This window comes from Coffea arabica, chromosome 3c, assembly GCF_036785885.1.
Source record: "Coffea arabica cultivar ET-39 chromosome 3c, Coffea Arabica ET-39 HiFi, whole genome shotgun sequence".
Lineage (NCBI taxonomy): Eukaryota > Viridiplantae > Streptophyta > Magnoliopsida > Gentianales > Rubiaceae > Coffea > Coffea arabica.
The window spans coordinates 16,538,074-16,560,476 of NC_092314.1; the positions used below are offsets into that span (position 1 = coordinate 16,538,074).

The window sequence follows — 22,403 nt, forward strand, 5'->3', positions numbered from 1 at the left end:
TTAAGTGGAGAAATATAAAAGTAATCAAATGGTCATTTAATCACATAATCAGAAGTCAATAGGAATTTTTACAAAATTTATTGAGAAAACATTTATAAAAAAAAATGAATCATTTTTGTCCTTGCAATTGTAATGATTAGAAAGAAAATCAAACAACTGATTGTAAATCCTTTATTCTAAAATAGAACTATTTCAGATTGTAAATTGTTTCTCCTGAAGTAATCAACAAGCAAGAGCCCTTGGCCATACAACTATTATATGCTTAGATATTTAGGAATTTTTGGTGTGCTTTTGTTAATTAGTATCTATCTATGTTTCTCTTTATCACTGCTAAAACATGTTTCATTTCACATCTCTAATTTACTATAGTGATTTATAGGACTCCATAAGTCATACTAATCAAAGCAAAGGTTGTGCTAAGCTAATGGACAAAATTTTTATAAACACACAACTAATAGACCGACAAGCATTCCAACATGTTCAAGAAATGGTGCTGATAAACTAATCAACAAATGTTTAATACCAACAGAATAGAAAGTATTTGTCCCATGTAAAAAAACATTCAGAAATTTTACCAAAATATTAATACACGTCCAATTAACTCTCCACAATAAACTGTAGGATACAAAGGGGTTGTAATAAGACTACAAGTCACAAAACAAGAGAATTGATGATGAAGTGCTAGGAAAAATTGCAGAGATATAAAATCTGGGGAATCTAATAACACTAAGTGAATTCAAGGCGTGTAATCACTTTCCTTGAAGTTTGATTGCCCCACTATGTTGCTAACCAGGTATTTGGCAAAAACTCTAGGATACAATGAATTCAAGAAGACAACCAAGTAGCAAGTTCTTGGATTGTCTTGACAAGCATTAGAATGCTCAAAGTTAGTTTTTTCTTCTGTTAAAGTAGTTATTTATCTTGCTATAACACCCAAAAAACCGTTCATGTTAACAGGCATGAACTGACAGTGCAACTTTTCAGAAAATTCACATGAAAAGGTGCCACACTTCATCTCTTTTTATTTTGAGTTGTATTACAAACTATTTCTAACATTCCCCCACTTAGTTTGTAATATTACTCCAAAATTAACACCAGAGAAATCATACACAAAAGGAAGGTAATTTTCATTTTAAACTTTCCTCTTAGTCTTCATATATCACGCATCTAAGTTAAGCCAATGGTGACTAGGTTGCTTAAACCAAGACTCAACAAAGAAAGAAATCTTACTCATATGGTCTTTTAAAACATTCATAAATTCACTCAATTTTAACACTTTTACTAGCCATGTGCTCATCCTAATTCATGATCATATAGAAAAGATTACCCCAAAATTTTGTTAGAAGCAGCATCACTTTTATGATCATATAGGTAAACTATATTTCTAACTTTAATACTTAAAGTACTAAGAAACATGTTTATTAAGAGAATGGTCTACACCTATATTGTAGTGCTCACTACCACTTAAAACAATTTGTTTTTACCCTTTAAACCTTTCAAGTTAGGAGTAGTACTAGAAGAAGATTGGGTTACCATTACTAAGTGTTTTTAGTCTAAGGGCTTTAATCCCATTCCAAATATTGTCATATTCACTAACTCTCTTACTAGAGGCTTGGTCAACGGATCCGCTGAGTTTTTGTGTGTCCTTACAAACACAATACTAACAACATCATTTGCAAGAATTTCTTTAATAAATGCATGTCTCAAGCTTATATGTCTAGACTTGTCATTGTAAACCTTGTTTAATGCTCTAGATATAGTAACTTCACTATCACAAAAGATTGTTATTGGAGGCATTGATTTAGGCCAAAAATCAATATCAAGTAAAAGATCCCTTAACCACTCAACCTCTTTACAAGTCGAATATAATGCAATAAATTCAGCTTCCGTGGTTGAATAAGTTATCACTATTTGCTTCTTTAAAACCCATGAGATAGCAAGAATATCCAATCACTTGTAGGTTTTTTATCACTTATGCTAGTAATCCAACTAGCATCTGAAAATCCCTCAAGAACACTAGGAAAACTATTATAAAAGAGTCAAAGATACCAAGCACTCTACCAATAGTACTCCAATGATCTATTTATGGATTTTTAGTGAATATAGCAAGTCTACAAACTGAGTATGAAATATCCGGTCTAGTGCAACTCATTGCATGCATAAGACTACCAATTACACTAGCATATTCCAACTAAGTAATTGGTTTACTGGTATTTTCATACAACTTAAAGTTAGGATCAAAGGAAGCGCCAACTGCCTTCATATTTAGGTGCTGATATTTCTTTCATATCTTCTCCACATAATGTGATTGTGATAAGGCAAAACCCCTACTATGTCTTTTAACTTTAATTCCTAAGATAGTATCTATTTCACCAACATCTTTCATCTTAAATTTAGAAGATAAATACTTCTTAGTCTCTACTACACCTTTATTCGTAGTACTAACAATGAACATATCATCCACATAAAGACAAATGATCACACCATACTCACTATTAAATTTAGAATAATGCATTTATCAGCATTATTGTACCTAAATCCATTAGAGAATAAAACGGATTCAAATTTTTCATGCCATTGTTTTGGAACTTGTTTTAAGCCACACAAAGACTTGACTAGTTTACACACTTTATGTTCATTATCCGGCAGCACAAAGCCTTCTGGTTGTTCCATATACGCCTCCTCATCTAAGTCACCATTTAAGAAAGCTATTTTAACATCCATTTGATGTATATGAAGGCTAATTACATAAGATAAATCTAGAAGCACTCGAACAAAAGTAATTCTAGCTATAGGTACATATGTATCAAAATAGTCTATTCCTTTCTTTTGCCTATAACCTTTAACTACTAACCTAGCTTTGTATGAAAGAATAGTTCCATCAGTGACGTATTTCTTGCAAAATACCCATTTACAACCAATAGGTTTTGAGCCTTGAAGCAAGTCCACTAGAACCCAAGTATTATTTGACAATATTGAGTCCAATTCATCATTCATACCCTCTTTCCAAAATGTAGCATCCCTCGACTTCATAACTTCACTATATGTTTTTGGATCCTCCTCTACACTAAATTAAATGGGAATTTTATTTAGTAGAGAATCTCTATTTCCTTCTACAAGAAAAACAATAGCTTGTAGAGACACAAAATCAGGAGACAATTGCTTTTCTTGTCTTTGTCTTTGACTTCTCCTAGGTTCACTAAGAGTGTCAATTTCTTTTCTTTTTGTATCACTAGAAGATGCTGCATTTGAAGGAGTTTCACACCCTTGAAATGGATCTATATTAACTGTTGAGTCTTTAAGAAATTTATTCTCAAAGAACTCAACATCCCTTGATTCAACTATTACATTTAAATCAAGATTAAGTAGTCTATAGGCCTTTGAATTTTCTGCATAGCCAATGAACCCACTTTTAAGTGATCTAGGTCCTAACTTGGTTCTCTTGTTGTCAGGACTCTATAGTAGGCTATACAACCTCAAACTCTTAAATAAGACAAATTCAATTTTCTATCTTTCCAAACTTCATAGGGGGATACTCTAGTTTTTAAGGATGGAACTCTACTATGTATATGACATGTAGCCAACAAAGGTTCACCCCACAAGTTGTTTGGCAATCCTAAACTCACGAGCATGGCGTTGATCATATCTTCAAGAGTCCTATTTTTCCTTTCAACCAAACCATTTTGTTGTGGTGTATAAGGTGCACTTGTTTGGAGTATAATTCCATTTTCTTCACAAAATTTTGAGAAATCACTAGGGAAATATTCACCTCCTCTGTCACTCCTCAAAATTTTTATTTTCTTATTCAATTGGTTTTCTACAAGAGACTTGTATGTTTTAAACATACTAAACACTTCTTCTTTGTATTTCATAAGATAGACATACACAAATCTAGAACAATCATCTATGAATGTAACAAGTATCTATTTCCTCATTTAGTTAGAAAACCGTTGAATTCACGCACATCTGAATGCACAAGATCAAGCATTTGTGTTTGTCTTTCAACTTTAGGAAAAGGCAACCTTGTAATTTTGGCTTGAACACAAGTTTCACACTTCTTATTTTCAAGATCATTATATGAGATTAGCCCATCTTTAGACATAAATTTTGGCACTTTATGATTTACATGTCCTAGCTAGTCTACCACGCCACAAAAAATAAGTACAAGTAGAAGAAATAGAAGCCAAAGAGTAAATGGAAATATCATTCACTTTATTAATATTCAATTTCAACATCTTATTACAAGAGTAGCCCTTTCCTATGAATACACCATTCTTAGACAAGATTACATTCTTTGACTCTAGTACAGCCCTTATTCCTTTCTTGTTAAGAATATCCACAAATATAAGATTCTTAATAACATCAGAAACATGAATTACATATGTGAAAATCAACTTTTTATCGGATATTGAAGATGCACATCTCTTTTACCAAAAATCTTGGCTCTCACTCTATTTGCCATGACCACTTCATGACCCTCAAGAACTTCATAATTCTTAAACTAATTCTTATCATTGCAAACATGAATTGTAGCACTAGAATCATATCGCCAATCTCTTGAAGAAGTTGGTTCCGCCATATGAAGTTCAGTTACCGTACCAAGAGTCATCATTGCTACAATTTCCACACACTCATCAACAAGGTTAGTACTTGGAACATCATTTTTCTTTTGTTTCTTGTTAAGTTTGCACTCGGCCTTATAATGGCTTTTCTTACCACAATTGTAGCAATTTCTATTTTTCTTTTTGTTGTCTTTTGAATTAGTATTTTTAGGATTTTTTCTTTTATTACCAAAACTCTTCTTCTTTTCAACCATATTGGCCTTAGGATCATAATCAACTTCCAATTTTTGAAGGATTCTAACCCCTTCTTCGATCCTAAGATGTTTCAAAACACTTGATAAAGTCAAAGTTTCTTCAATCCTAAGATGTTTCAAAACACTTGATAAAGTCAAAGTTTCAAAAGTGTAAAGTAATTTCTTTTGATAATCATTCCAAGATGATGGCAACTTAGCAATGATTGCACCAACTTGAAAAGATTCAGAAACTTTGACACCATAATCTTTAAGTTTTGAAACTATCACTTGAAGATTATGAATTTAGTCCATAAGGGAAGAAGTATCAACCAACTTGAATTCAGAGTACTTTTTATTAAGGAACTTATCTGTGCCTTATTTTTGAGTGGTATACTCTCGTTCAATCGCAGCCCAGATTTCTCTAAAATTTTTCACTCCTTGGAACATGTCGTAGTAGCTATCAAAGAGGATGTTCAGAATATGGCCTCAGCATAATACCTCATCATCTTCACACTTTTGCCATTGTTTCTTCAATTCTTCGGAATCACCCTCCTTTGGAGCAGGAATTTTTGGAAGGTCGGGATTAAGAACGTAGGCCACCTTCAATGTTGTGAGGAAGAACATTAATTTGTCCTTCCAACGGTTGAAATTGGCTCCGATTCCATCAAGTTCATCCAACTTGACGAAATCTTGGTTCATCACTTTGATCACGTTCTCTTTCATTGACTCCATTGTTATCAATCAAATTTCAAGATTGTAGGATACAAAGGGGTTGTAATAAGATGCCAAGTAAGTCAATAAACAAGAGAATTGATGATGAAGTTCAAGGAAAAATTGCAGAGATACAAAATGAGGGGAATCTGATAACACTAAGTGAATTCAAGGTGTGTAATCACTTTCCTTGAAGTTTGATTGCCCCCACTATCTTGCTAAACAAGTATTGGGCAAAAACTCTAGGATACAATGAATTTGAGAAGACAACCAAATAACAAGTTCTTGGATTGTCTTGACAAGAATTAGAATGCTCAAAGTTAGTTTTTTTCTTATGTTAAAGTAGTTATTTATCTTGCTATAACACCCAAAAAACCGTTCATGTTAACAGGCATGAATTGACAGTGCAACTTTTCAGAAAATTCACATGAAAAGGTGCCAAACGAATTTGCAAAAAATTCAAAAGCAACCTTTTAGAAAATTCACATGCAAAGGTGCTACACTTCATCTATTTTTGTCCTAATTTGTATTACAAACTATTTCCAACATAAACATGTACTAATTGAGAATAAAGATTGAGGCTTTACCTTGAGCACAAAGTTCTGTAAGCAAATAACTTTTTCTCATCCTTCAACCACCTATAACCCTCATAATCAAAGTTTAAGAACATAATTACAAGATGTAAAAAGGCACAAAGACAATCTATTACATCACAAAATATTCAAATTCATAGCTTAGCTAACAAGAGCAAATTGCAGAAAAGAATTAACCATGCCCAATGAAGTAATTGAAGGCAAAAAAGTTAGAGAAATAGATTGAGGAAATAGAAATACCTAACCCAACGCCTGAAAAAGGCATGAACCTAACCCCTTGAGCCAATGTTCTGTAATATTCAAGTGCCCCATGATTGTCAGGAATCTCAAGAGTATTGTAGTGCTTCTTGTAACAGAATGAAAATCATTGCTCATCCATTATGCATTCATAGTTGGCAATCCTCATCAGTTACAAGAAGAGCAAGGATTCAGCAAGAGTTCGTGCCAAGAGTGCCTGTCACGCCCCTCACCTGCACATGCCAGTCATGCAACATCCGTCGTATCCCCAAGTCCCGCTCAAGAATACAAGGCAACATTAACTAAACTAAAACTTAGAAAGTACTAAATAGTAGAACTAAATATAGGGCCTGTTTGGCACCCTAGTTTTTTACCAAGTTTTTTAGCTACTAGTTTTTTAACAACTTTTGTTACAGGAACCCCAAAAAACTTTTCAAAATTTTTTACCTAAACACTTCAAAAATCTATACACAAAAAATTTCTCAAAAACTTTTCTTCCTCCCTCACCCAACCCACCACACCAGACACCGCCTCCACCGCCTCTCCCGGCGCCGCCGGTAACCTCAAAAAATTTTTTTGAATTTTTGAGTCCCTCACCCTCAAAAATTTATTATATATATTATATATTTATATATTTATTTAAACATATTATAAATATTTTATTTTATTTAAAATATATTTTTACATATTTATATAAATATTATATACCATAGAAATTAATATTAATATAAATATGTAATTATACATTTATATAAATATTATATATTATATATTTAATATATATAATAAATATTATATATATTACACATTTATGTATATATATTTATGTATATTTATATACAATTATATTATGTATTATGTATAAAATAATACATTTATACATAATACTAATACATTTATTTTATATTAATACATTTATACATAATATTATATATTTATATATTTATAATATATTAATTTATATATTTATATAATATTCATTTATAAAAATCATCCTCAGGGTTTTCAACATAAACTAACTCATACTTTTCAGAATCTGCAAAAGTGGTAAATAGGTAGCGCCTACCCCTCTATTGGATTATGCAACCATAGCTTTACATATATATACATATACATATCAAATTATTTGCACACCATTCACATGCATAATTATGGAAAATAATGTTATTCATAAAAGAGTCAATAATAATAGGTGACACAGCAATTTATAAACATCTTATTCATAACCATACATAAAAGCCATAGAGTCATAAATCAGTTCATATCAGCTCATAACAAGTACATGCAATGATTGGGTTCTGAGTACCCAACCTAGATGTTAAACCCCTTCTAAGTGGGCGACCAATAGGTTTCATGACCACTAATTGGTCTCATCACATACATAGGTCAATCCGGCGGACTCTATACCGAATTATCATGACCTTGTCAATCGACCAGACTCTATACCAGACTACCGTGACCATTAGATAAAACTATAATCCCTACCATCTATTCCATGACTGCTCTGAATTTTACTTGATATAGATTCATTTCACACGTCACATGCATAGTTCCTTGATTTCACAAAAGATACCACTCTTTTTGTATATAATAACGTATCAAAATGTTTCAAATAATTCACATGGTCATCTTTATATAGCAAAAATAGAACTTGCATAAATACTCAAGTAAATCACTTAATCTAGTAAATCTCCAATTCACACATCAAAATAGGATTAGCAATGAAATTTCACTTTAAACTTTTGAAATTACAGAAGGGTTAGTACCACCTACCTTTGTCTGACTGCTCGAGTGGGGCTACCTTATGTCTTTTAAACTTGTGTCGTACCTATCAAATGCATAGGTATCCCAATTAATTGATATTTCTTATAGATGTATGATTATACAAAACTCTGAGCAACTCTGAAATTCATGTCTAGACCATTATATAAACCATAGAAGACTTTTCTAAATTGAAAAGTTTCTATGTTTGGAAAGTTTTCTAAATTGGAAAGTTCCCCTTTTTTCTTATGTAAAGCTTCCTATCTTAGAAATAATTGTTTATAATCAGATTTATTATCTTGACTATTATTTTACTATATATATTATTTATTATTTTATTCATTATTATTATTGACTTTATCAACACTATTTGTTTTATTTTCATTCATATATATATATATATATTTTTTTTTTTTTTGATTAATAGGTTATTATTAACTCTTGCTCTATTTCTATTTTGGCACCTCTGTATGTATGTATTATTATTCATATATGTACGTATGTATATTTATTTACCATTACAATTACTATCTTAGCTTATTCCACTTATATTTTTATTTTTATTTTATTTTCATTTATATCCTTAATTTATTGCATCCATATTATTATTATTATTTTAAGCATTTGTTTAAAAAACCCAAGACTTATCTTGCATTGTATAAATTAATCTAATAATATTAGATTAAAATGTCCTAAACTTCTATTTAAATATCCCAAACTTAATTAATTAAGCATAAGTCTAAATGACTAAATCTTTAAAACCCATGATTATTTTTGGTTGGATTTTGAAGTTTAATACTCATGATAGTTCATAAAAGATAGGTTGCTTATACCTTAAATTTATCTATTGAACATTCACTAAACTCATATTATATTTTTGGCTCGAGTATACTTGCCATGCTTTTTTTAGGCCTTAATAACTGTCTAAGGTCCTGATTCAAGCATTTCCTTGTTTCTTCCAGTTTTAGCCCGATACCTTTCACACTTGACCCAAATTCAATTTAACAAGCCCACACACATACCTAACCATCTCTTGACCCAAACCATTTCCTCTAGATCCAACCTGCGAGAATCGGCCCAACCCGATCCGACCCGATTCCTTACCCATTAGCCTAGTAGATTGTCTCTTTTCCTTAATTTCCTATATAGAACTTTTTTTTTTCTTTGGCTGGCCCTTTTTGTCTAGTATGAGAGGAGGGTCATCAGACCTTCCTTTGCCCTCTTTTTTTTTCCTTTCTTCTTGTATTGATGAAGCTTCAAGCCATCAAAAGCTTTAGCAATGACGCAACCCCTCTTCTTCTTCTTCTTCTTTTTTAACTTTCCAACAGAATTGAGGTTTAGACTCTATTCCATCCCATAATTAAAATTTAACACACTATTCCTATGAATTCGGATATGAATCTTTTTAAATTTCTCATAGAGGCATAAATATATCGTAATATACATATACGTAAAATCTTTAAAATAATTCATGAAATTAATAAGATTTAAAAGAAAAGGTTTTAACATGCATTCGGGACTAACAGGTCTAGACCCTTAGCTGCCTGCTTGTTCGACGGCGACGTCTTTTTCTTGTTCTCTACTCCTAGATGGTTCTTGTTCTAAGAGAAGGCAAATAATAAGAATTAGGAATGCTATTATTTCTTTTTGATAAGTGTTCTAAAACCTAATAACCATCCACTACTTGGTGGTTACGTGGGTTGAGGATTTTAAGTTATCCTATCTTATTTCCTTCTTAATCCCCAATTACCCTTTAACATTGTCTACAAATATTTTTACTTTTACCCGTAGAAAATTACCACATAATTAATGAGCAAAAATAAAGATTGAAAAGAAAATGTGGGTTTTACATTCTACCCCCCTTACAAAAAGTTTCATTCTTGAAACTTACGTAGGATATTTATTTTGCATGTCTTCCTCTAACTCCTACGTTGCCTCTCGCGGTGTATGGTTCATCCATTGCATCTTCATGTAGGGTATGGTTCTTCTCCTTAGAACTTAATCCTTCCAATCTATGATTCTCAAAGCGACTTTCTCCACTAACAAGTTCCCTCACCTCGATAGGTTGATGGCTTGGATCTGACACATACTTCCTTAGTTGGGAGACATGAAAAACATTATGTATTGTCGACAAAATGGTGGGAAGGCTAGTTGATATGCTAAAGGTCCAACACTTTCCAGTATTGTGTAAGGTCCCACGTACCTCGGATTTAACTTACTACTTCTTCCAAATCTCACTACAAGAAATTTGGTCATTAGTGACAACTTATTTCAATGACGAAAAAACAATCGTCACAGAATGGGATCCTTTAACCACAATACAGCAAGTTGTCACAATTGAGTCAAGGTAGCCAACACATCAGTGACGACCTTGCATTGTTGTCACAATTCGATTCCCGCCAAGAGTCGTGGAGAGAGCAGGAACTGCAATAGTGACGACTTTCTAAAAGTCGTCGGTATTAATAGCACTTTCTTTGACAACTTTGCTATTGTTGTCACTGATAACATTGTATAGCTGTTAGTGACAACCTAGTCTTGTCATTGTTTGATTTAAAATATTTATTGCTTTTTGCAACTATTACTCCTAATTTTTTGTAATCATTATGTGTTTTTTTAATGATTTTGAACTATTATATACTTTTGAGCCTCCTTATTAGTTTAATTTTCTTGTATATGTAATAACTTCAATAGAATAAAAAATAATTAAAAAATAAAAAATTCATTAGTGTAAATAAACTTATGACTACTTAACTTAGAGTGATTATTAGTTAATTTGATATGAATATAGATAAGAGTTTTCAAATTGAACCGATTATCAAAGTGCATAAATCCTAAACTCCATAGTTAATTAACTAATACACTTTATGTATTAGTTTAATTGTGCATTTTTTTCTTATTTGAAGATAATGGATTAATAGTGAAGTTTTATAAATACTAGTTATAATTGATATAAAGTTTTAGCACCTATAAGAACTAGTTGAATTTTATTAAAATGCTTTTCCATTTATATGAATTTAAAAAATTTTGCCACTCATACTAAAATTTTAAAAATTGTGACACAAAAATAATGAATAAAAATGAAATCTATATTTCAAATACAATTATAAAAGACAAAATTTCACAAATTTTTCTTGTGTAAAAAGGGGGGAATTATGATGTCCAAATCTAGTTAAAATTCAAGACAAAAACAAAGTGACGCAAATTTTAAAATTTGAGGCAAAGAAAGAGGCACAAATTTGTCCAAGTCTCTTGTACTACGTAGATGCAAAACAAAAACTTTTCTAAGTGTCGAACTCTCTCTCTGGCTCTCACAAATCGCCTCACTTTTACTCAGACCGTCAGACTCCCACACTCACCTTTACCTCCACCTCCACTTCCACTTCCACTTCCACCTTCACCTCCACCTCCACCTCCACCACCTTTTTTTATTTTTTAAATCCAAAATTGTCTCATTAGATTGCATGTTCAATTCCAAGTATAAAACAAACATGATAAATTCAGAGACTAGGGTACGTCCACAAAAAAGAGGTAAATTTTGGCTCTACATACTGTCCTTCAATCACCAATGACCTTCATCTGGCACCTATGGCCTTCTAAAACCACCAATGACCTCAAGCTGTCTCCTCCTACTTTCGCTGGAACACTTAAATATTGCTTGGGTACATGAAGATCCGAACCCTTGATCCCATTGATTTGGGGGGCAGGTTGGACTTGAACTTAGCTCAGACAACGCTGCTGTTACCGTGAGGCCGGCGAACCTTTCTCTAAATGCAGCGGTAATAAGATCTATTCTTCTTAACCTTAGCCTTGTAGATGTACGCCATCTTCTTGCCGAGGTACCAAGCCACCACCTCCTTTGTGTTCACTCCTTCGATCTGAATCAACAAAGTGTTCGAGTACTGGTTGGACTTCGACCTCTTGTACCCCAATATAGTTCCTCTCACGTAAAGCCTGACGCGCTATCCTTGGCGTCCCTTAATCACACTCTCGATCTCTTCGACAATTGAAGACCAGTGAAGTACCATGGCTCTTTGGCATTGAAGACCAAGCAATTCTCCAAGTCTCTGCAGCAAAGGTTAGTTCTTTCCCTCTCTTCTTTGTCTCTAAGATAATTTGCAAATATTTTGGCCCTATGCTTTTTTTATTTTCTGAAAATTTTTACCTGCATTCTTGTTGAACCTGCATTGAGGGTGTAATTTTATGGTTATTTACTTGATTAATCTTTGCATCCCCTGAAATTTTATTGCCCTAAATTTTAACTTGGGGAAAATTAGGGAAAATTTTTTGCCTAGTTATCGTGAATCCCCTAGATTAATTGTATCCTCTACTTCTTGGCCCACTTGGGAAGGACTTGCTGCTTCCCAACTATTTTTTGCATAAAACCCAGCTACGGCTGGACTTGGCAGGGGGAGAATTGAACAAAAATTCACCAGCAGTTGGAAAATTCTGGTTGTTGTTGTTGGTAGTGTAATTGATCACACTTTCTGCTTCTTTCCCTCATTAGACAAACCTATCCAACAAACTTAGAAAACATAAAATTAGATGTGTTTTGCCACTAGTTTTTGGGGTTGGTTTAGTTTATCTAACAAGCTAATTGGGGCTTTTGTATGGGTACGCAGAGCAGGAACAGATGGGATGTTATGTGCTTGATTTGACCCAGTTTTTTTCCTCCTCAAATTGAATATGATTGAATAGGCTGGGTATGTATCATATGGAGGGGTTGTTCATGACTAGAAATCTGCTTCGGTTATTCTTTTTCAGACTTGGGAGTTGATGTTGTATAGTTTGAGATGTATAATTTTAGGAATGGCTTAAATTAATTGGAGCTTTCTTTTGCATCTTTTGTAATGGAACATAATCTATCTTGTTTTTAATGAATTGTTGTTATGTGTACCTGACATGGACTTTAGTGAAAATGTGTTTTATTTGATTGGGTTTTCATTGTTGGTATTTGGCAAATTTAAGTTTCCATACACAGTGCTCTGTCTTCAGTATAATATTATATGTTCTTATTCTTCATGTTAGGATAAAGGGCTACATAAATATGGATAGGAGCTGGATGTCAATTAAGAATTATCTAGATCCTAAATATTTAGATGGAGTCAATGAATTTAGTAGGTTTGCTTTTTAAGATAAGGATCCTAATTGTAAGCTTCCATATCCTTGCAAAGTATGCAATAACTTTGATGACCAAATTAAGGAAGTCATGGCTGATCACTTGTGCAGTGGAATTGTTAATGGTTATACTAGGTGGATATATCATGGGAAAAATTTTGAATCAAATGATGAGGAGAGTGATGATATAGATGTAAATGAAGAAAATAGTGAGTTTGATGATATTGAGGAGCTGTTAAATGACATTGGAGTTGCTAACTTTGGTGAGAATTTGAGATATTCAATAGAACCTAATAGGGGTAGTGGTGGCGCACAAGGAGGTGAAGCTAGCAGGTTTCTTAGAATATTATCCGAAATTGAAAAAAGCATATACCCTGGTTGTGAAAAGTATTCGAAACTCTCTTTTGTTGTCCATATCCTTCACTTGAAAACAATGAATCGGTGGACCTGTAAATCCATAGATATGCTATTGAAATTCTTGAGTAATGTATTTCCCATGGCATCAATTCCTAGTTCATATTATGAAGCAAAAATTTTCATTCGTGAGTTGGGGCTAAATTGTGTAAAAATCCATGCTTGCAAAAATTTGATTAGATCAGTACCACTAGGTGAATTACTTAGAGATTAATGATATAAGCTGATATCATTTGCTACAAGTTTGGAAGTTTTTATAATTGTTATCTCGACATCTCTAATAGTATGTATGACCTTGAAATAGCCTCTCCTTTGGGATATGTCTGATGAATGATGGCCTTTAAATGTGATGGATGTCCATAAACATGTGACCAGACTATATGTCCAGATTGTTCTTGATTCAAATTTCCTTTGTTAAACTTGCTGTGAAAATTTTCCAACAGTGTCTACTTCGATATAAAGCGTCCTGGTGGTTTACTATGTTGATCAAATTATGTAGATAAATAGATGAAAGCTGATGTCATCTATTGGCCCTGTTTTCATATATGAAAATGTCTTTCTTCTTTAATTTTGTTTCTTTTCTTCCTTTTGTTTTTTGTCGTGGCCAATTATAATTTGCTCTTCCAAATCAATTTTGAAAATGTGCTGTTCTATATGGAAATGTACTGTTCTATATGGCCTGTATAGACTAACCTTTCGCTATAAGTGATGCTAGACTAATATTGGTCAAGAGTATTGATTACCTATTGTAAGCCATGATTGCTAATTGTATACTCTTCACTTAGAAATAGCAATCAGATATAAGACAAATATTTATGTGCTTATTTGTGGGAAAGTGGATGGGAAAATTGATGGTTTCTCTCATTGCTTATATCTACTTAATATGCGGCTGATCACTTGTACTATGTTGCAAGCAACTTGCCTGGAAGCCTCTTATAGGGAGATAGTAAAAGATGGCTTTTGCTATATTGTTTCAATAGCCTTTTTGCAATGAACTTTACTTGAATTGAACCTATGTACACAGCCAATTGATTAACATTGATTTATTATGTACTTAATTTGTTATGTTCATGTGAATCAACTGCATTTTTTGGTAGATAAGCTAATCAAAGTTACTTTTACTTTGATGTTCTGCTCGTCTCCGTATTTACTACTTATTTTCTTAATGCAGAAAATGGCTGTTCATTCAATCTTTTTGGAAGATTAGCGAATATTACTGAAATTTCCAGCACTAGAGTCCATGCTTTTGACTGACCAACATTAGAGATGAATATGTCTTTTGTTCATGTAGCTCACTTACGAGTTTTCTATTTCTTTATTTCAGTAGTCTTTTGTAAAACGACCTTAATTTGATGTAAAATTTTGGATGCCTAGACCCCTTATTGAAACATTTATTTTGTGATGTAGAACTTATATGACATTTGGAGATAATTTGTGGTATATTGGCATCCAGCTTCTAATGCAGTTACAACTTTTATTTCTTTTTTAATGGCATGCAAGATATATTATTTTTCATTTTTAGATATAATTGTAGCAGGAAAATCTTCAAATTTCATGGTGATAAAGTGTTGTCACTGAATCAGAATCCTCCATTGATTACAACCTGTTGTCATAGAATTAAAAAGTGTTTAGTGACAACAAAAATTGTCAGTAAATAGTCTATACCAATGACAACTATGAACTAGTTTTAGTGACAACATCGCTTTGTACATCATTGACAAGATACTATGTCATCACTAAAATTACAACAATTATTGACGACACTAGTTGTCGCAAAACAGTCCCATTCACTGACGACTTTTAGGGTCGTCACTATGTACTTTTACCGACGGGTCTTCAGTGACGACTTTGTGACAACTAAAAAGTTGTCAATAAAAGTTATCAGTGGCGACTCTTTATTTTTTTGTGACAAAAATGGCTTGTCACTGAAGACCAATTTTTTGTAGTGTCTCATCACTCCTTTGATGGGGGATACCTCCAAATATACCTTTTCTCCCGGTTGAAATTCTAAAGATCTTCTCTTTAAATTTGCCCAACTCTTGTTTTAGTCTTAAGCTACCTTTAGTCTTTCTCGACTAATCTTAATTTCTCCAGGGTCCTTTCCACCAAATCAGGGCCACTGATTAGTTTATCACCTACTTCATTCCAATATAAGAGAGATCTATACTTTCACCAATGCAACACCTCAAACGGTGCCATACCTATACCGCTATGATAACTATTATTATACGAGAATTTCATTAATTTGACCAATTTATCCCAACTATCTGCGAAATCTAGAGCACAAACTCGCAGCATGTCCTCTAGTGTTTGTATAGTCCTTTCGGATTCTTCATTCGTTTGGAGGATATCTCGGACTTAACTTACAAATAATCTTTTCGGATTGTCCATTCGTACCTCGGTCTTAACTTATCACTTCTTCCAAATCTCATCACTCCCTTGATGGGGGATACCTCCAAATATACCTTTTCTCTCGGTTGAAATTCAAAAGGTCTTCTCTTTAAATCTGCCCAACTCTTGTTTCGGTCCTGAGCTACCTTTAGTTTTTCTCGACTAATCTTAATTTCTCCAGGGTTCTTTCCACCAAATCAGGGCCAATGATTAGTTTATTATCTACTTCATTCCAATATAAGGGACATCTACACTTTCACTAATGCAACACCTCAAACGGTGCCATACCTATCCCGCTATGATAACCATTATTATACGAGAATTCCATTAATTTAACCAACTTATCCCAACTATCTGTGAAGTCTAGAGCACAAACTCATAACATGTCCTCTAGTGTTTGCATGGTCCTTTCGGATTGTCAATTCATTTGGAGGTGGAAGGCGGTACTTAGTCTCAGATTCTTCCCCATAACCTCTTGGTAGGTCGACCAAAATCTAGGCGTAAATTTAGGATCCCGATCCGACACTATACTCATTGAGACACTGTGAAGACACACAATTTGCTCCAATACATCTCTATAATCTCTTCATTGTTAGTCTATTCGATATTGGTAGGAAGTGGGCAGACTTGGTTAGCCGATCGACTATAACCCAGATGGCATCATTGTCCTAACTGTTCAAGGCAAACCTACCACAAAATCCACCGTCACATGTTCCCACTTCCATTGTGAGATTTCTAGGGGTTGCAATAAATCGATAGGTCTCTAGTGCTCAACTTTTACTTGTTGGCATACTAAGCACTTAGCCATATATTCTGTTATTTCTCGTTTCATTTCATTGCATCAATAATTTTTCTTCAGGTCCCGATACATTTTGGTCCCACTGGGGTGAATAGAGAATCTTAAATTGTGTGCCTCCTTTAGTAATTCCTGTTTCAATCCTTCATCCCTCGGCACACATATTCGACCCTCTTTCCACAAACTCCCGTCGTCCTTCAATTCAAGCCTATCAAAAGGTTCAACTCTAATATTTTCCTTGATCTTAGTAAACCCGTCATCTGAATATTGTGCTTCCTTAATCCTATCTATCAAAGTAGGTGCGACCACTAGAGTAGTTAGTATTTTGGCAGTGGAGTCCACAATTTCTAATTCAAAATTCTCCATTTGTTTCTCTACCGTGGGTTCTCTTAATGCCCTTGACTTCCGACTAAGGGCATCTGCTACCCTATTTGCTTTGCCTGGGTGGTAGCTGATTGTCAAGTCATAATTCTTAATTAATTCTAACCACCTTCTCTACCTCATATTCAACTCCCTTAGAGTAAACGGATACTTGAGAATTTTATAATCGGTAAAAACTTCACATTGCATCCCATACAAGTAATGCCTCCATATTTTCAAGGTAAAGACTACTACCGTCAATTCCAAATCATACGTTGGATAATTCTACTCGAAAGTTTTTAATTGGCGAGAAGTATAAGAGATTACTCTCCCATTTTGCATCAAGACACATTCTAAACCTTTTTTAGAGGCATCATTATAGATCATAAATCCTTCCATTCCAGAGGGTAGGGCAAGTACTGGGGCTGACACTAGTTTCTCCTTTAATTTCTGAAAACTCGTCTCACATTTATCTATCCATTCAAATTTTGCCCTTTTTTGAGTCAACTCAATAAGAGACATGGCAATGGTGGAGAATCTTTTCACAAATTTTTGATAATAGTCAACCAATCCTAAAAAACTCCTTACTTCAGTCACATTAGTGAGTCGTGGCTAATCTATGATTGCCTCCACTTTTTTTTGGATCAACCAACACCCCTTTGGCTGATATCATATGTCCTAAGAATGTCATACTTTTCAATCAAAATTCACATTTACTAAATTTAACATACAATTTCACCCTTCTTAATATCTCTAGAGTTTCTCTAAGATGGGCAATATGAGTTTCTTCATTTGCAAAGTATACTAGAATATCATTAATTAATACCATAACAAAACGGTCTAGTTGCGGTTTGAACACCCTCTTCATCAAATCCATAAAGGCTGTCGGCGTGTTGGTTAATTCGAAGGATATTACTAAAAACTCATAGTACCCGTATCTCATTTGAAATGCATTTTTTGGATATCTTTGGCTTTAATTTTCAATTAATGGTATCTAGATCTCAAATCTATTTTAGACAATATTTTAACTCTCTTCAACTTGTCAAAAAGATCATCTATCCTAACAAGAGGGTATTTGTTCTTTATTGTGATTCGATTCAATTCCCTATAATTAATACACAATCTTAAACTACCATCTTTCTTCATGATAAAGAGTACTGGCGCACCCCAATAAGAAACATTAGATCTAATGAATTTCTTATCTAATAATTTTTGTAATTGTTCCTTGAGTTCTTTTAATTCTGCAGACACTATTCTATAGAGGGCAATAGATATAGGAGTTGCCTCCAAAATAACATTATTTCAAACTCTATTTCCCTGTTTGGAGATAGACCAGGAAGGTCATTCGAAAATACATCAGAAAATCTTTCACCACTGAAATCTTTTCTAATGGTGTTTCCTCCTTCTCGGTATATACCAAATAAACCATATATGCTTTACACCCTTTTCTTATTACCCTATAAGTTTGCATAGCAAATAGAAGTGGTAGCTTACAGATTTTTCTAACATTGGTATTTACTTGGTAAGAGTAACTTTCCTCGTGTAGTTTCATGAACAACATTCTCTTCCCCTTATAATCAATCGGTGCAAAATGTCTAGTTAGTCTGTCCATTCCTAAAATGATGTCAAAATCACTCATATTTATCTACACTAGATCCACTTCTAATTTCCTATCTTCCAATTCCACATTACAGTTTAAATACTTAATATGGGATGCTAGTACTCTATTTCCTGGAACAGCCACTCCGTAGGGGTGGTCCATCCATTAAAAAGACATGCACAGGTACTTTGCAAATTTCTTAGCAACAAAAGAGTGACTAACTCCACAATCAAATTGCACATATGCAAGCCCAGAATTGATTAAAAGGGTACCTGTGACTACGTCACCAGACGCCTCCGCCTCAACGTTAGTCATGGCATGCACCATTGCGTTAACTTTTGGTTTCTTATTAGTTGAGTTTCCATTCTTATTCCTTTCTACCTTCTTATTTGGACAATTCATAACTTTATACCCCTATTGCCCACACTCAAAACAAGCTCCTGTCCCAAGTTAGTGTTCCCTCTAGTGCATCTTTCCATAGTTTTACACGCGAAAAAGGTCATCCTAAGTCGACATTGTCCCCGATGCATCTTTTTGCAAGTTTTGCATGTAGGAAAGGTACTTCCTCTAGTTATCCTCGGAGATGGTTCAAGACTATTCTTCACTAAGCGGAACCGTCTGCTAGGCTTCAGTGTTCTCGACATTGTAAGTTCATTCTCTAGTCTAGACCTTTTATTCCTAACCTCCTCAACTAACCTTTTGCAATCCGCCTCAGGTGTTCATCCTAATCTGAATTCTACTCGACAACCTCCACATGAACTTATACTTCGTCAACTCCACATCCACCATTGTAGATGGGACAAACCTTTCTAGCGCAGTGAATTTATCCGAATACTACACTACAAACATTCTCGATGTTTGCTTCAAATTTTCAAACTGATCTATTTTCTGCATCCTCACAACATGTGGAAAAAGGTATTTCAAAAACTCCTCTCTAAATTTTATCTAATTACTGATGGGGGCGACAATAGGTTTCAGAGTTCCCCACCACTTGTTGGCCTTTCCTACCAAAAAAGGTTTAATGATTAGGTATTTCATCTCCTCCGGCACTTGTAAAAGTGCAAAGTTATTTTCCATCTCATCTCACCACTTTTCTGCCAAATTTGAATCAGGAGTCCCATCAAAAGTGGGAATATGGACCATTTTCATTTGCTCATAGTAGGATTGGGTTCTACCCTATCCATAATTTTGAGATTGGGCAATCTGAATATATACTAATTGTGCCTGAGCCTGTGCCTGCCCCTGTAAAGCTTGTACTATCTTGGTTAGTGCCTCACTAATTCTATAGGTAACATCATGTAAGGTTGGTGTCCACTTGGTATAATCCCTTAGTAATTCACGTTCTGGTCATTGTTCTCCTGATGTGGTTCTTGGTTATAGTCACCATGGTCATTTTTATCATGAGTACTATCATTCTGATTTTCGGTACACCTAGCATTTGGTGTCATTTCCTGAATCAAGCAGATGAGTTTCATACTAAAGTGAGTATTTTATTCTTATTTATTATTGTTTATATATATATTTTTTTTAGTATGACCACTAGAGTAATTTACTTGCATGTTTTATACACACTATCCCATGAGATAAATTTAAAGTAGAGAAATTTTATTCACCAACTCAAGATGAAAAGAAACAACTAAATTCTTCCACATAAGAAATCAACATCCTAACATATTCTAAAAATTCCTAACAAATCTAGTGTTCAAAATTCCCAAACATGTCTTACAATTTGATAGATGAATTAATCAATGTAAACAATCACCAAATCCTACGTACTAATGTTTTTAGAATAATACTCAGTAACAATAAAAATCGCTCCTCTGGGCCTTGTCTAACTCAGCATCACTATCAGCCCACATATGGTCCCACGCAGGCATCTAGGGTGCAAGTGGTAGGTGATCATCTATCCAGTTAACCACGCGCTGTCTCCTCTCTTCCTATTTCACCACTAAGGTATAGTAATCTACATCCTGATCCTGAAGTAAGGAAGCCACTTCTTCAAATCTCTCATGATACATATAGGCAAGTTCCTTCTACACCTCCTTTTCCGTTTTCAACTTATTAATCTCCTCCTGTAGACGGAGGACCTCCTCATGCAAGACTTCCTTACTCTGCCTCATATGTTCCCTCGACACCATCAATATAGAGATCTCATGCGTTTGGTCAACTACTCGATTAGCCAACGCATGAGACTTTCTAACTCTGTATGTGACTCGCTCTAACTCCTCAAAATACACGTCCCTATAGATCCTCAGCCTCTTCTTAAGGTGAGTCACATCACATCCCGTCACATGAATTGGGCCATCGCAATCCTGATTCTCCCCGTGTACTAGCTCAGCCATTTCTTACAAGGTCAAAAAGAACTCCATTAGTAATCATTTCATCTTCCTCAAGGTACAAACATCTTTTCAAGCCTAATCTTCTAGTTGCTACTGATCATTTTCCTAACATGTGCTACCTCATGGCATTAATCATAACCTAGGCTCTGATACCCCTAAAAATATCATGCCCCTAACCTGCACGTGCCAGTCACGTGACATCCGCCGTATCCCTAAGTCCCACTCAAGAATACAAGGCAACATTAACTAGACTAAAATTTAAAAAGTACTAAATAGCATAACTAAATACAGTGCGGTACAAATCTCTAAGGGAAAGTAGTCTATGAGTATCCAATAAATTAATACATTTATTTTCTAAATGAGACAACGAAAAAGGAATTTAAAAAAACTAACAGCCAAAAGCAGTTAGACTGCTAATTACTATCTACTCAGAGCTAATAAAAATTATCCTCAGGGTCTTCAATGTAAACCAACTCATACTTTCCAGAATCTGTAAAAGTGATAAAAATTGAGTTGAACGACAAACCGCTCAATAGGTAGCGTCTACTCTTCTGTTGGACCATGCAACCATAACTTTATATATACACACATATATATACATATACATATCAAATTATTTACACACCATTCACATGCATAATTATGAAAAATAATTTTATTAGTTAAATAGTTAATAATAATGAGTGATACAACAATTTGTAAACATCTTATTCATAATCGTACATGAAAACCTTAGAATCATAAATCAGTTCATATCAGCTCATAACAAGTAGCAATGATTGGCTTCTAAATACTCAACCTTGAGATTAAACCCTTTTTAGATTGGCGACTAATATGTTTCTTGACTACCAATTGGTTTCATCACATACATAGGTCAATCAACCGGACTCTATACTGAACTACTATGACCTTATCAATCGGCCAAACTCTATTCATAGATTCATTTCACATGTCACATGCATAGTTCCTTGACTTCACAAAAGATACCACTCCTTTTGTATATAATAACATATCAAAATGTTTCAAATAATTCATATGGTCCATTTTTCTATAGCAAAAATAGAACTTACATAAATACCCAAGTAAATCATTTAATCAAGTAAATCTCAAATTGACACATAAAAATAGGATTAGCAATGAAATTTCACTTTAAACTTTTGAAATTACAAAAGTGTAGGTATCATCTACCTTTGTCTAACTGCTCAAGTGGGGCTACCTTAGGTCTTTTAAATTTGTGTAGTACCTATCAAATGCATAAGTATCCTAGTTAATTGATATTTCTTATAGATGT

General features: G+C 33.9%; 1 protein-coding gene and 1 pseudogene across 1 annotated transcript; both read right to left on the reverse strand.

Annotated features, from left to right (window-relative positions):
• Positions 1–11,630: 11,630 nt before the first annotated feature.
• Positions 11,631–12,122, reverse strand: LOC140037853 (large ribosomal subunit protein eL33w-like; annotated as a pseudogene).
• A 4,736-nt stretch (positions 12,123–16,858) lies between these two features.
• Positions 16,859–19,100, reverse strand: LOC140037854 (uncharacterized). Its single transcript, XM_072083000.1, has 2 exons — positions 19,046–19,100; positions 16,859–17,253 (listed from the first exon to the last, which is right to left on the reverse strand). Exons 1-2 carry the CDS (start codon positions 19,098–19,100, stop codon positions 16,859–16,861), a joined length of 450 nt encoding a protein of 149 aa, XP_071939101.1.
• Between the last annotated feature and the right edge of the window lie 3,303 nt (positions 19,101–22,403).

Excerpts from the sequence above, each read along its gene's own strand:
- LOC140037854 (XM_072083000.1), bottom strand. The coding sequence starts at position 19,100 with ATGGTGCATGCCATGACTAACGTTGAGGCGGAGGCGTCTGGTGACGTA. Across the intron at positions 17,254-19,045 it reads GTCTGGTGACGTAGTCACAG|GCAAAGCAAATAGGGTAGCA; the intron begins GTACCCTTTTAA and ends GCTACCACCCAG.